Source organism: Capra hircus, chromosome 13, assembly GCF_001704415.2.
Source record: "Capra hircus breed San Clemente chromosome 13, ASM170441v1, whole genome shotgun sequence".
Lineage (NCBI taxonomy): Eukaryota > Metazoa > Chordata > Mammalia > Artiodactyla > Bovidae > Capra > Capra hircus.
Genome location: NC_030820.1, coordinates 21,719,139 through 21,735,058, shown reverse-complemented (window position 1 = coordinate 21,735,058; position 15,920 = coordinate 21,719,139). Strand labels below are relative to the sequence as shown.

Here is a 15,920-nt window from a genome sequence, read left to right as displayed (position 1 = left end):
GACGGAGGAGCCTGGCAGGCTGCAGTCCATGGGGTTGCTAAGAGTCGAATATGACTGAGTGACTTCCCTTTCACTTTTCACTTTCATGCACTGGAGAAGGAAATGGCAACCCAGTCCAGTGTTCTTGCCTGGAGAATCTCAGGGATGGGGGAGCCTGGTGGGCTGCCGTCTATGGGGTCACACAGAGTCAGACACGACTGAAGTGACTTAGCAGCAGTAGCAGTATTATGGCCACAGGTGTTTGCTTATACAAAAATTCCCCCGTCAGTAATGTGTTAATTTTCTACATCTGAAAAGATAATCAAAATAGAATTATTTTTACAACTTATTAATAATTATGGAATTTCCAAGAACTTTTATTCAAGGGAAAAAGACTTCCAGGTTTTTGTCTTCTTTTACACAATGTGTCATTTTCCATGACTGCTCCTTAACAAAATCCTTACAATAAAGTTTTAAGATTTTCTTTTGGAGAAAGAAATAAAAATGGAGACTAAGCATGTGAGACTCTACATGCTTTGCCCTTGAAGAACCAAACCCAGGGGACTTACCTGGTGGTCCACTGGTTAAGACTCCATGCTTCTACTGCAGAGAGTACTAGTTCGCTCCCTGGTCAGGGAACCAAGGTCCTGCATTATGTGCGGAGTGGCCCAAAAAAAAAGAAAACAAATCCAGTGAGTGGCTTTGGGTATTCAGGCTTCTGAGATTGGGGCTCTAGGTGGGAAAGAAAATGATGGGAGAAACCCCCTGATGTGTCTGGCAGAGCGTGCTCAGACAGCAAAAGCACTTACACGGGAAGGCCCTTGGCAATTTGGAGCTGGCTTCAGTTCAGACTTTTTAGGCAATGGAGGAGATTGTCCCTAAACAAATCTGTTAACATTTTAGTCTGGGGGGAACACAGCACAATGTGGCTGTAAATGCACCAGTTCCTATCTTTGTCCGAGTAGCTGCATCTCACCCTTCCTGAGGCCTCATCCCTTCATGAGTAGGTCTGGTTTGATCCGGTCTTCAAAGCTGTGCATGGCTCAAGTGTCCTCAAGCTGCATTTGTCTCTGTTGCTCCTTTGCTCTGGAAACCTTTCTGTGCAGAACACGTGGCTCCTGGGCCCCCTGCTCCATGCCTTGTCTTCCTGGAGGTCATTGCAGTGTTAGCAGTCGTTTCTCGTGTTTAGTGTGTGATGGCAGATCCCAGGCTAGGTTACAGTCTTTCTCTCTTTCCTTCTTCCTCTTCCCTCTCATCCACCCCAGTTTCATGCTGTTTCCTCTTCTCACTACATCTGGGCTCCAAAGCAGGCATCCTCAGGGAAGCTGTATCCTATAGGGCAGGATCCACGTATGAAGAGTTGATATTATAGCTGAGACAGTTTTTTCCTTGCTTTTTATGATTCTGCTGCATTCCTTATGGGACACATTGGCCTCCTACTTTTTCCTGCATTAGAGGCAGACTGGTGATCCTCGGTTCACACTGGTGAGTCCTGCCAGTGGTTCATGGCTGGGCCAGCTCTGAGACCCCTTTTGATTCTTGGGTGCCCACGATGTACTTACTGGTTGTTAGGTTGAATACCAGCCCTGTGTGGAGACTTTAATAGTGTTATTGTCACATATTTCATATTTCACATATTTAATAGAGTTACTCATTTTGTGTCTGCCTGCTTGACCTAGCAATGAATGGGAGAGGGGTGTAGAAATCTCTGACTATATTGGTGAATATGCCAGTTTTCCGTGTCATCAATTTTGCATCTGCACACAGTCTCTCTCTCTCCCTTTCTCTCTTCCATTTAGATGTACACACACACACACACATTTTTTTAAAACTTTACATTTAAGACGATGCTTTTTTGGTGAATTGTCTTTATCACTATGTAGTATCTCTATTCTTAATAATGCCTTTATTTTTAAAGTATATTTTGTCTCATTTTGAGATTGCTATTTTTGTAGTGAAGTTTAAAAATATGACTGTATATCGATTGTTTTGCCAGCAGGTGTAACCCATTTACAGTTTTGTGAGTATTGAATTGTTTCTCCCAACTGTTAAATTTCTATGCTGCTTTTTTATTCTCTTTTGCTTTTATTTGCTATATTTGCTTTTATTCTCTTTATGCTTTTTATTTTCTACGCTGCTATTTATTCTGTGCTGCTTTTTTCCTTTCTGTTCTCTTTCCGGTTTTAATTTTATTGTTAAGAGTTTTGGCACTTTAAAAAATTTTGATTTTTCTCTGTTATAGGATTTGAATTTATGTGCATTATATCTTTGTGGTTACCCTTAGGGTTTTATCACATATGTTTACACACAGTTTAAAATTCAGTAACGTCTTAACCTTTCTCCTGAAGAACAGAGGACCTCCGAATGCTTTACTCTCATACTGCCCTCTTGTCTTTCTGTCAGGTGCTTTTGCTTTGTCTTGCTTCATACTGTGTGTGTGTATGTGGGTGTATGTGTTCATATGCATGTGCATGGTGCCTGCATGTAGCGTTTTATTTGCTCACCATTCCGTTTTTGCATTTTAGCTTATCCTTCTGGAATTATTTTCTTTCTTGCTGAAGCATATCCTTTGCAAGTCACTTCATAGAGAACCCTGGTGGTGGGCCTGATTATTTTTAAATGTTTTATTTTTCATTCTTTCAAGATGATTTTGAGTGATGTGGAACAGTTACTATTGCTACAAAATGGAGTTGTTCATAGTTGGAAGAAATATTTAAAATTATGTACAAACCTTCTGTCATCTCTCCACTATCCAGTACAGTTCAGATCTTGACCTTTGGATAAAATTACCTCCTTGGTTAAATTCAGAGCATAAAAAAATGGTCCAGAGAAAAGTCATCAGGCCCTCACCTAACTCAGAAAGGTCAAATTGAAGAGCCAATTTAATAATGTGAGGTCAGACCTTCTGCCTTTTAAATGTTGTTAAGAAGGTTTTCCTGGTGGCTCAGTGGTAAAGAATCTGCTTACCAATGCAGGAGACAGGGGTTCAATCCCCGATCCAGGAAGATCCCACTTGCTGTGGAGCACCTAAGCCTGTGTGCCGCAACTATTGAGCCTGTGCTTTGGAGCCTGGGAGCTGAAACTAATGAACCCAAGTGCTGCACAGCTGCTGAAGACTGCGTGCCCTAGAGTCTGTCCTCCGCAATAAGAAAAGGCACTGCAACGAGAAGCCTGTGCATTGCAACTAGAGAGCAGCTCCTGCTGGCCACAGCTAGAGAGAAGCCTGTGCAGCGGTGAAGAGCCAGCACAGCCAAAAATAAATAGTATATAAATATTAGAAATGAATGTTCTTAGAGATGAAGTTGCCTTTTCTTAAAGCAGATGATGTATTAAAAATGTGAATACCCTTCCTCTTTCATGAGTGTTGTTGAGCAGAAGAGGGCCTGAGGTCCCCAAGATCACGCCTAGGTTTGATGATTCTCTAGGGGGTCTCCCAGGCTTCATGACTGTAATTTATTATAATGAAAAGATACAGAAGCAGCAAAGGGAAAAGCCGCATGGGGCAGAGTCCTGAGGAAACTGAGCAGAGGCTTCTAGAGTTTTCTCCCAGAAAGTTAACTGGGGCCTCTCTGAGTCCCCCTCTGTGTCAAATGTTGCCAACCAGCTGAAGCTCGTTAGAGACTTCACTCCCAGAGTTTTCACCTGCGGGCTGTTTACATAGGCACTTCTGTCTGGCATGTACCCAAACTCCAGACTCCCAGAAGGAAAGCGAGGATTCTGCTTCACCATATTGTCTGTGCAAACAGCTTAGGCACAGAACTCCACTCTTATCAGCTAGTGGTGGTGGGAATGCCCCCCTCCTGGAACGCCCCCCTCCCACTCCCTCCATGGAATCCAAGTTCTTACACACCAGCCGAGGGGTGACCTTGAAAGCTGGCCTTTCATAAATAGCATTGGGGCCTGCTGTATTTACTCTTCTGCTCAGGGGCCTTCATGAAATAATGATATAATAACAAATGCTTTTGACACCTGAGCTCTGTTCTTAGATTTCCTAGTTTGAGTAGAGCTGACAGTGTTCAAGGAAACAAAAAACTGGAGAGGGTGGGTAGGCTTGAGTGCTGGTGAGGAGGAGGGACTGACCCAGATTGTGGACAGGTTTAGGGGGAGATGGCAGGCCATTTGACTTTGCCAGGCAGATGAAAATTTAAAAAAAAAATCAGAGATTGGCTGGAAACAGCTAGCAGTCTTATTAGTGGCCTCCTATAATGTTAGAAATTTGTATTTATTATGTAGAGTTTCCCAGTGTCAACACTCTGACATTTTGGAGTGGGGGGCTGTCCTGTGCATTGTAGGGTGTTTAGCAGTCTCCCTGGCCTCTCCTTGCCAGATGCCTGTGAGCATGTGCCTCCTCACCATCTCCCCAGCTGTGGCACCAAAAATGTCTCCAGACGTTGCCTGTTGCCACCTGTCCTCCAGGGACAGTGATTAAGAACCATTACTACAGAATTTACGGTAAATAAATTCACGATGATCTTAGCTTTATATATCTAAGTGGTTTACTCATAATTCATATTTATAGAAGCTTTCCGTTTCATGTATTTCTAGCAAGAAGCTCATGAAAGAGCTTGGGGTGTTTTATCGTTGTTACATAGATGAAGGCAGTGAGACACACAGGTTAAGTTGCTTTGCAATAAAGCAACGAGAAAGTGATAGTAGAAGTAATAGTAACGACAATATGTTTTGTTATTAACTGAGTGCCTTCTCTGAGCCAGACACTGAAATGCTCTACAGGTGTTCATTTTGCAACAAGCCTAGGAAGCGCTATCCTTGTGTTAATTTTACAGATGAGGAACTTGAAGCCAGAGAGATCAAGAAACCTACCCAAAGGCGCAGTGGGTGAAAAAGCCAGGTCCAAACCCAGGCTGCTTGGCTCCAGCGCTCTCATGAACCATGGGCTCTGGGTAAAAAGCGAGAGGTTCTGGGTTCTTGATAGTGTTCTGTCTGATTACTGTCTCCATGGAGGTTGTGCTGCTAAGTTGTTTCAGTCGTGTTCAACTCTCTGTGACCCCGTGGACTGTAGCCCGCCAGGCGCCTCTGTCCATGGGATTCCCCAGGCAAGAATACTGGCGTGGGTTGCCGTTTCCTCCTCCAGGGGATCTTCCTGACCCAGAGATCGAACATACGTCTCCTGGGTCTCCTGTATGGCAGGTGGGTTCTTCACTTGCTGAGCTATCAGGGAAGCCCCCGTGGAGGCTGCCGTTTGCTTATTACGCTGTTTTCCTCACTCTGCCCAGCTCTGGTCTCCTGTTTGCATATAATTTTCCTATATTATCAACCAAATCTCACAGAGATGAAAAAATTCAGAAGTCTTGTTTTTGTGACCTAACTTTGCCATTTCAGTTATAGTCTTCTGTTATTATCTTGATTCTTTCTCTTTTTATTTATTTTTAATGTAGCATTTCATGGAAGCATGGATTTGTTGCAGCTGTCAGCCTCATCTTGACACATACACTTTGTCCAATTCCTGCATACTTCAGCTAAGAGGCTTCTATTTATGGTGCTTAAACATTTTATGATATTCTTCAGATCTTTCCACCAGCTCATAACACATATGAGAAATATGTGTTATTTCTCATATTTCCATGATTATATATTATTATCCAGAAAATTTATTAATGTACCAATTCACCCACTCCATCTTTTGTAATTTTTTTCCTTTTACTTTTTTTACTTATTACCTTTGAACATTCATTTTTCATGCTCCCATGCCTCTGCCCCATGTTCTGATCCCTAATATAGACAAGGAGAAAAATATCATTCTTTCTCTAAGCCTAGTGAAGAAATGATCTTTCCTGAAGCTTTTTTTTTGAGACAGTTATTTTGTCTCATTTAAATGCACTATTTGGGAAGAACTAGAATTAACTATATCCATCAGTTAGCTTTAAAATGCTTTGCTTTTCTGTTCCTGTGATCCCGTGAGGGATCGTTCAGCCCTCATTTTTTTTTTTCTGGGTCTGTTTTTCTTTTGGGAGTGAGGTGTTGGGTGAGTGCAAGTTAAGACTATGATTTCAGAACAGAATATCACCAGATTAGTTTAGATGGACATTGCTATATGACGTTGAGAAATCCAGGGTTTTCAGATGTGTCCAGTTTGGCAAAATTAATTAAGGTTCTCTAGATGTTGTAATTATTATTTTTAATATAAACAGTGTGTGCAGCCTTCTCTGTAATTATATTTATTATGTCTGTGTCTCATGGTTCCAACTCATGAGACCACTCCACTGTCTTTTGCTTGTCAGGCATTTCCCCCCATGACCATACTCACTTGAATTTTGCTAGCTCTGAAGATAACTTTGGTCCCCAAAGTCTTAGGTTTTAATCTGTTATACTACTCATGATTCCTAGTAGTTTCAGATATGAATTCCATGTTTCTTCAGCATTTTTTATATTTTGGCTATTAATACTAGATTGAATTTTTCTTCTATATCAAAAATTTGGTTAGTTTCTTCTTGTAATGCATCTTTAGAGAAAGTTATATTACCCGTAATTACAAAATCATTAAATTTTAGGATTAGGAAGATAATGGAAAAAATGCAAAGCATTGCAATCTGTTTATAGTCCTCAATATAATTGTACTGTGTATCAGTAAATGTGTTGTTTTAGCTATCAGGTGAGCAGAGTATGTCCTCTTTAAAAAAAATAAAGAAAAACAGTAGAAGCTTTTCAGTTTGTTTTCTTTTCAAAGGTGTAAAACCTTGTTTCAAATAGAACTTAGTTTGGGTTGCTGATTTCAAACATATTAAAGTGGTATTTTATTTACATTCAGGTATAAGTTCAGAGCTATCACTTTTTCCATTATAAAGTCAAAGGGTAAGAATAGATTATTTTCTTGAAATGGTTACTTTAAAATTGAGAGATAAGTGTGACAAATGATGTTTTGTGAGTATCCAAGTAGACATTTTTGCCTAGTATGGACCAAATGCCAAATTGAACCCCCCACCACTGCCAGTTCATTTTTCCATACTAGGATGCTGTTCAATAAAAATTCTGTTTAGTTTTAAAATTATGTTTCCTTAAAAATTCTGTTTAATAGTTATTTTGTGTTTAAAACATAATTTTTAATTAAACATAAATGGCAGGCGAAAATTGTCCCCTCCAAATCTTCCCCTAAACTGAGTTGACCTGCAAGTACAATACAGTTTCAACTGGTTAAACTTTCTGTAACACATTTGAGAGTAGATTTTAATTACAGTTTCAAAAATCATTAAAATACATACATACACTTTTTGAATTAAACATTATGAAAGTACTGAAAATCTCTGTGAAACTTTATTTTGCAGAATGTATTTTGAAAAAGGAAATATGCCAAGTTGTTATTTTAGCTTTAACGTATAGCAGTACATACATAGTGGCTACATGTTAAAGTCCAGTTTAGTTTAGCTTTCCAAGATAGAGTTGCAAATGGTCTGAAACACCCACCTTGAAGTTGTCTGTTGAGCTTCACCTGTCTGGAGCACAGTTGCTCCCAAGTAATCTATCAAAATAAAGAATCACTATGTTGTACACTTGAAAGTAATATAGTATTGTAAGTCAACTGTACTTCAATAAATTAAAAAATCCTTGTAGTAGCCCCCCATGTGGCTGATACCAAGTCTATGACTTCATGATAAGGAGGGGAGACCTTGCCTTATCAAACAGCTTCCTCACTTGAATCAGTAACTCTAGTTTTACCAACATTTCATTAAACTTGACTGCTCTCTACTTCTTAGTCTGGGTTAGAAGAAGGAAACCAGAAAGGTAGAGGACCATGGAAGGCTGACTTCTGTGTATGAGAAATACTCTCTTGCCAGTCAACAGGCGTAAAAGCGATCTCGTGGCATTTAGGCCATCCTGACCTTTGTAAACTTTGAAAGCACTACTGTTTTGTATCACGGTCTGATCATGTCTATTTAGATGACCCTGAGTTATCGTGAACAAATTTAAATTAGGTTTGTATCTGCTCTAAAAAGCAAGGAAATTATGGTGAAATAGTGAGGCTTAGAGGACTTTTGGGAAGCTGCAGGAAGAGATGGAGGGTGGGCATTACCAAGAAGTCCACGGAGAAGGAAGTGGAAGGATGGGAGCTCTTTGCGGGATGGCTCTGAGCACCTCAGCTTCTCTGGTGATGGAGTCACAGGAGCCAGATGTACCCTCCGTGCCAGCTGGGCGTAGGGAGTGGAGGCACTCACTTAGCCACACATGGGAGAAGACGCCCTCACTTCACCCCCAGGAGGGCCTGTGTGCTTGCATACACGCCATCGTATATGATGTAGTGCAGTGAAGCTGTTCTGTAGCCTACCATGCGGTATGGTCTTATAGCTTGACCCTCTCTCTCTTACCCTCCTCCCTCCCTCCCTTCCTCTCTCCTTCCTTCCCTCCTGTCTCTTCTTTCTACAAATATTTATTGAAATCATATTCATGCCGAGACAGACTCTGACAGATGTGGAGTGTGCTCTGACAAGGGAAAGATAGCCTGTCTTGCTGCTGCAGGACTTTCCTTGTACTGTGAGACAGAGTTATGTCAATAGGAACATAGAAATGAATATGAAAAAAATTATAATGGGATGAAAAGTACATTCCAGGACACATTTGTGAGACCAGAAGGCTTCTTCAAGGAAGTGTAATCTAAGGCGAGAACTCAGAGATAAAGAGGAGTTAACCAAGAAGTGGGGTGTTCCTGGCCAGGGAGAACCATGTCGGGGTAGAGGCAGGAAAGAGGAGGGTGAGCTCCACGGCCAGAGCGTGGCGTGTGAGTGAGAAGTTTGCAGAAGGCTGACCATGGACGCCTTGGTGGACGGGAGGCTGGACTATTTTCTCTGATCCGTGGGAAGCATTGGGAAGGTTTTATTCAGAGGAGTCAGATGATCAGGTTGGCATTTTGGAAAGTTTGCTCTGGGGAATTGGATTAGAAGGGCAAGACTGGCAAGCATGGTAGTTACCTAAAAGATAAATGTGGACTTCAAAGAAAGATTCAGTGAAGACAGAGAGCTGTAAATAGAATCAAGACATATTTAGGAGATGGAATCAATAGAGTTGGCAATGGATTAATTAGATGTGTGAAGAGTCAAGGTTACTCCCAGGTTTCTGGTGTAGACAGCTGGAGACTAATGGGTGAAAGAGAGAACGCAGGGGAAGGAATTCATTTTGGGACTGTAGTGGGGTGATGGACTGTTGGTTATCAGACTGAGTTTGTGGTAAGCATGGGCTGTACACAAGTGGAAATGCCAGTGGGTCTGAAATACAGGAGAGAAAGCTGGGCTAGAGTTGTAGATTTGGGAGTGATTGGCATGATATCAGGGGTACCCAGAGCTGTGAGAACAAATTAGATCACCCTGGAGATCACTAAGAGAAGAAAAGAACCGTGAAGGAGGATGAGCAGAGAGGAGTCCCAAGAGACAGAGAAGGAACAGCTAGAAGGGCCAGGAGTGGGCCAGGCCAGGAGTGTGGGGGGACAGAGACACCAGTGGAAGAGGACAATTCAAATCAGGAGAGGCTAAGCAAGAGGAAGACCAAGACGTGTCTGTGGGATCCTCTATGCCGCCGGAAGCCGTTGTGACCTTAACCAGAGCAGTGTCTGAAGACAGCAACTGGGATGCATAGCGCTGATGAGAGAGTTGGAAGAGACGAGCAGAGACAGTGAGTTGAGGCCTCTTTGTCAGGAAGTTCGGCAGAAGGGAAAGAATGGACTCTGGAACCTCACGCTCGAGTAGTGTGGGTGGAGGGAAGATGGAGTCAGGAAAGCCTTGTGCGTGCTCGGGTGCTGACGGGAAGAAGCTCATAGAGAAGCCTAGGGTGAAATTCTGGGAGACAGTGGGGATAAGTGGGTCACAGAGGGTCCTGAGAACAGAGGAGGGCTTGGGATCCATGATAGACAGGACCTTACCTAAGAGGAGAGACACCTCTGCCATTGTGACAGAAGGCAGAATAAAATGACTGGGGTAAAAACATTGTTTGCTGTCATAATATTTTAATTATATTCTTTAAAAAAATGTCTCCACAGACACTACCCAAAGCAGTCCTTCACCACGGTGGCAGATACACCTGAAAACCTTCGCCTGAAGCAGCAAAGTGAATTGCAGAGTCAGGTAATTTCTGAAAAGCCTGTTTTTGCTACTGATTCTTAACATTATTCATAAGACCACTGTTCCGTTGTTGGACTCTTCACACCGGGTCACCAGCCAGTGTGAAGACTGAAAGCGAGCCTGGGCGGGCATTCCGGGAGCAAGTGCCCAACGTCTGTTTCATTCCTGGTCTGGGATCACCCTGATATTCTTGGTTCTGTTATCCACATGGGACTTGGGCAAGTAAATGAGTTCTGGTCAGAGGCAGTGTTTTCCAACAATATTGATTTATTTGGTCCTAAATATTTAAAAACATTTTATAAATAGCTTTTCCACACTGCATATGTAGGGGAAAAAGAGGTGTTAACTTGACCCAGTTGCAGAGAGTGTGGGGCTAACACCCTGTCTGTGTATCTCACACCAGCCACTAGCTTTGTTTTCATCCTGTCACTTTATTCATATTTCTTTCATATGTCACTCTGACAGCATGAACAAAGATTAGAACACCACGATTGGCTCCCAGTCAACCATTTTGGATGGAAATGTGCCTCCAATATGGAGAAACACATCAGTGAAGACTAGGGATTCGAATGACAGTGTTTTCTTCAGGGACACGCAATCACTTCTTGAGAAACTGAGGGCACTTTCACTCAGCGAAATTTTCTTGCCTCCATGGTGTAGGACGATGCTCGGTGGCTAACATGAGAGCCCTCCGGTCAGCATCGAGGTAGAGTAACACTGAGGAGCGGGGAGGGAAGCCTACCTTGAGGCGCCCCCTTCCGCTGTTGATTGGTTGTGACCTTGGGCCAGCCACTCTCATTCTTTGTGGTTGTGTAAAGTGAGACAGTCTATCTGATCTTACCTACCTGTCTTGAGGGTGGCTGCAGGTGTCAGATGAGTAGTTAGGCGTGAAAGCATTTTGGAAAGTTAACAAAAGATGATATGACTGTGGAGGCCGATGATTATTACCATGGTCCCTGAGAATCCTCGATGTGAAAAGGGGGAAGAGAAGAATTTGTGACGGAGGAAGGGGGTCTAGCTAACACTTTTTGAAAATGTCAGTTGTAGCTGTTTGTAATGAGAGTAGTCAGCTCTCAGTGGCAGTGGATCTAATTTACGTTCATGCAGGTTTATCTGATCACAGGGGAGATCGTAGTTCCCTTCACCCTCTTTTTGGGGGGACTTGGGACCACTTCTCAGTCCACTTAATTAATGGGAAAAAAACTCAGAGTACAGTTTACTGTTGGTTAACAATGCCATGAAGACTTGGTTGGCAGTTAGTTTTTGGTTTATGTAAAATGCTAATTTTCTGTGTGCTAAGCCATTAGTTCAAAAAATTGAGTGCCGGCCAAAGAGAGGCACTGTTGCAAAGCCGGCAAGAACACCCCTTTGCTCATTCACACCACAGAGGATGCCAGGACTTGGCTCCCGTCTGTGCAGATCCAATATGCCTTTCTTCTCCTCAAGTTAGGATTAATTAGATGATTCTGGAGAAGTACTACGAGCACACTGGAAAACAGAACTAAATCAAGAAATCAAATATTTGTTTCCTTCTTGTTACATGTCCTTGTTATGTGCAAAAGCATTTATAATTAGTTAATCCTTCCTTCCCGGAGCTCATGGGATGTCTGAGGAAATAGGACTAACATGCTCTCCCCTCCACTCAAGCAAGCATGTTTCATTTACAGTGAGGATTCAGAAGGGGAGGGATGAGTATGGCTTGGTCTGGTCATGCTTCACGCTAGAGCGGGGTCTGAATGGAACTTGAAGGTCGACAGAGAATCTGATATGAACCTTGTCTCCCTCCTTGAGAGAGCACCTCTCTCCCTTTGGGTTCAGTTAGTGGCTACACATGCCACCTACTTGGTCCAGGAACAAGCATTTATTGTTTTCCTACCACATGCCTAACTCTGGAAAAGCAGAAGGAAAAAGGAGCTCACAGTTTCATGAAGGGTTGCCTTTATTCTCCGTCACGTAGGTAGCAGGCTGCAAACAAGGCAGAGCATGAGTGTAGTTCATGGCCGGCGGGTCAGTTAATAGAGGGAGGTACAAAGTGCTGTGTGGTCTCCAAGTACTGGTCAGGTGGAGGCATCAGATTTTCTGTATGATTTCCCTCAAAAATCATCTTCTCCAGAAAGAAAATGTAGGACTTCATCAGACAGACAGCATGGAGAAGTTCAACTTGATTCAAGAAGCGTGCGTTGACTACTTATTATGTGCAAGGACCTAAGCTAGGTGTGGGGGAAGGAAAGGAAGGAAAATCACCATCATCACCATCATCATCATCATCTTCAGTCTTGCTGCATTCAGGGCACATAATTTTACATGCACTATTTCATTTCCTCCCAAACAGCCCTATGAGACAGGAATTTATTATTATCCCTCTTTAGATGAAGCATTCAACCTTTAAAGAATTTAGAGAACTTGCCCTTTCAAATAGCAAGGAGTTGAACTTGACATACAACCTAGATCTGTGAGCCCCAAGTGTCCAGTCTCAACCAGTACTCTGGTCACATTTCTTGGAGAGTGCCTAGAAAAGGAGATGTGTAAGCAAGTACTTGAGGGGCCAGCTGATAGTGCAGTGTATGTAAGGGTGGAATTTTGCATAAAGTGCAAAAGTCACACATATTTCTCTCTCCTCTCCCTCCCCTTCCTCCCCTCCCCTTCTTCTCTTTCCCCTCCTTCTTTGTGAGAGATGCAAGCACTTCTAGAGTATTTCTGCCTTTTGCAAAGACATGGAAAGATACCTGCCCTAATGGTAGTATTCATGACTGGCAATTCATTTAAAGTTAGCATATTAAATGATTTGATTCTGTGGTAGAGCATGTCCTTTGAGTTTTGATATCAAGAATTCTGAATGGCTCAACAGTTTTGGTGGAAAATTGGTTATTAATATTTTATTTACTTGTTTTGATAACCTGTGATGCTAAATGAGTCACATTACTCATCTGTTCATTACTCTGAGTTTTGAAATTCTGAAATCCTTTGTAATTGTTTGGTTAAAATTAATCCTTTTCTTTTAGTTCATTAGCTTACCAAATGAGCCAAAATGAAGGAGAAACAAAAGCAGTTGCAGTCCAACTTAGGAAGTTATTTATGGTTACATGTTGTTGTCTTTTCCTTTTTTTCTCCTCTGTCCTCTTTTTCAGAGGGTTATGAATTTTGCCAGCCCCCGTTTTTTTTTGCCTGAGTGTTAGATCCTCTCAAGCTTTTTTGGGATCTGTATTAGGTGCCAATTGTCATAATAAAATGATATGAAATACCAGAGAATAAACAAGGAAACCATGAGTTAGCTTTTTGGAATTGGTGACAGGCAGTGGCTGCAGGCGTTAGCTAGCTTGCAGATGACTGCTGCCTGCCTGCACGGCCAGCCACTGACCCCAGTGGACGTGGACGGCCCTGGAAATCACATCTCACAGGATGAACTGCCTCCAAGAAATAACAGAACTGGAGGTTAGGCACCCCCACTGGCCCACAGGAACCCATTCAATAAGGCGCAGAAATGTAAACCTTTCCTTCCAGTGGTATTAGTAACATTGTACTTTACCTCTGGAGCATCCGGCTTTCTCTGCATGCCTTGGGACAGCAGAATGTCATTGTTTTTTGTGGGGAAGTGAGCCTTGAGTTCCAAAGACTTGCCTGGTACTCGAAACTTCTGGAACACAAACTTTTTGTAAGTTGGGCAGTCCCTAAGCTTTTAAAAAACTTCAGGTGAAAAGGCCCCTTAGGAGAGAATTTTTTAACTTTTTATTTTCACGTGATGTTGTAGCAAGTGTTTTTTCTTTGGGCTGTGTAGAATATTCTTAGTGGAAGAAAATGGACAGATGTTTTGAACTCATCGGATGTCTGAAGACTTCTTAAAGCTGGGGAAATTGTTCTTCAAATGGAATTTTGACGGGAAGTCTTTCTAGGAAGAGAGCAAACAGGACAGATGTGGCTGAAGCAAGGGAAGGAGGGGTGCAAACTCCCCTCCTTGTGTTCTCTCTGCTTCTCCCCATCCTCCGCTTCCAGGGCCTCGGGGTGAATGTCTTAGGAAACCCTGGGCCTCTGTGGGGCTGAGTTCTGAAAATCAACGCTGAAACAAAGACACTTTCCCACTTGACTTAGTTGTTTGCAGTCCTGAAAATAATGGAGAATTGGGGTTCACTGTATTCTTAAATGGAGTGTGTATAATTTATGAGTCCTGATAAGAACTGAAATCAAAGATGATGATGAATCAATTACGAATGATTCTAGAACCTTTGGGCCTTCATTTTGTCATCTGTGTTGATTTTTTAAAAATCATTTTTGGATTTCATTTTTTAATATTGTTAGCATCTTTTTAAAGTTTTTCTCTTAACAGAATTAAGTGAAAATTTCAAAACAATGTGAGGATAGCAGTTTGGGACACTGTATCCTCTTATTAATGTCTTCCTGTGATATTAACATAAATTTGGTATCATTGCTATTTAGTTGCAGTTTGTCACAACAGATTCATACCCAATAGAGACTAGCAGTAGAAATCTATGGTGGTTTGCTGAATGACAGAGGATGAGCTAGATATAAATGTTTGGGAGGGAGATTGTAGAGGTCAAGTAAAGGAATAATGATAACACCTATGACCTGTTGCATCTGGTTCTTTCTCTCTAAAATGTGTATGGTATCTTTAACACAAGGTTTATTTGAAGATTAAATTTTATGACATATGTATGCTGCTGCTAAGTCACTTCAGTTGTGTCCGACTCTGTGTGACCCCATAGACGGCAGCCCACCAGGCTCCCCCATCCCTGGGATTCTCCAGGCAAGAACACTGGAGTGGGTTGCCATTTCCTTCTCCGATGCAGGAAAGTGAAAAGTGAAGTCGCTCAGTCGTGTCCAGCTCTTAGCGACCTTATGGATTGCAGCCTACCAGGCTCCTCCGTCCGTGGGATTTTCCAGGCAAGAGACATGTGATTCTTTTTTAATCTTCCATGTTTCTGTGGAGGCATACAAAACATGGTGCATCGCGAACAGGATATATGATAGTAGGAAGGTGAGAAGGTAGCGTGATTTTTTTTTATATAGGGAATAGTTACACATCTCTGTGGAATTAATGAAGGCATGTGTCTAACACATACTTCTGGAAGGTCAAGGAGGTAAGGCTGTGTCCAGCATTCTCTTTCTCTAGCTTGCCCTTGGTACCTTTCTGTGTCTCCTAATTCTGTTTTCCATTTCCAGAGGGTTTTTCTCTCAGCTATCTGTCATCTAACCATCCAGGAAGTTGTTAAACTATTATCTAACGCAAGACTCCCCTCAGGTAGCAACTGCTTTTTAATAAGGTATCATTGAGGATGGACTTCCTTCAAAGTAATGGATCCATAACTGAGGAACATTACTAATTGTTGAAAGAAAACCGAAGGGCTATTTTGGAGTTCATCCTCTGTATGTCTGTCAAATCTCACCCCAGAGGTTCTCACCCGATCAGAAATTTGACCTGAATTTTTCATTTGCCACCCAGCACCAGTGATATGCCAAATTCTGTGCTAGATATTGGGGATGCTGTAGTGAGCAAAACCAGATAAAGCCCTTACTCTCCAGAGATTTATGGTCTAGCAGAGGAGAGGATGATAATAAAAAATTAACAAACGTTAACTAACCTAGGAAAAATTGCAACTGTGACAAGAGCTGCAGAGAGAGCAGTGTGCATTATAGTTATGTTTAAAAACATTTTCGGGGTGTTAGAGGCCTGAGTGCTTCTCAGCAGACAGATACATAATGGGATCTCTGAGTGGCCTGCTGCCTCCTGCCCAGATGTGGATCCCATTTCTAAGTGTGTCTCTCTCTCTTTCCTTTTTTTCCCACTTTGCGATCTTAGCTGACAATTCTTTGCTCTTTGCTGGGTCCTCTTACCGTTCCTTATCTCATCTGACAAGCTCAGACTTC

At 42.2% G+C, this 15,920-nt stretch overlaps 1 protein-coding gene across 1 annotated transcript in view; it reads left to right on the top strand.

Annotated features, from left to right (window-relative positions):
- The window catches only part of NEBL (nebulette), a 383,839-nt gene that overhangs the window by 131,139 nt on the left and 236,780 nt on the right, over positions 1 to 15,920 (top strand). The window contains exon 3 of the mRNA XM_018057076.1: positions 9,959 to 10,043. Within this exon, the coding sequence (XP_017912565.1) occupies positions 9,959 to 10,043 (85 nt within the window). The remainder of the gene's footprint in view (positions 1 to 9,958; positions 10,044 to 15,920) is intronic.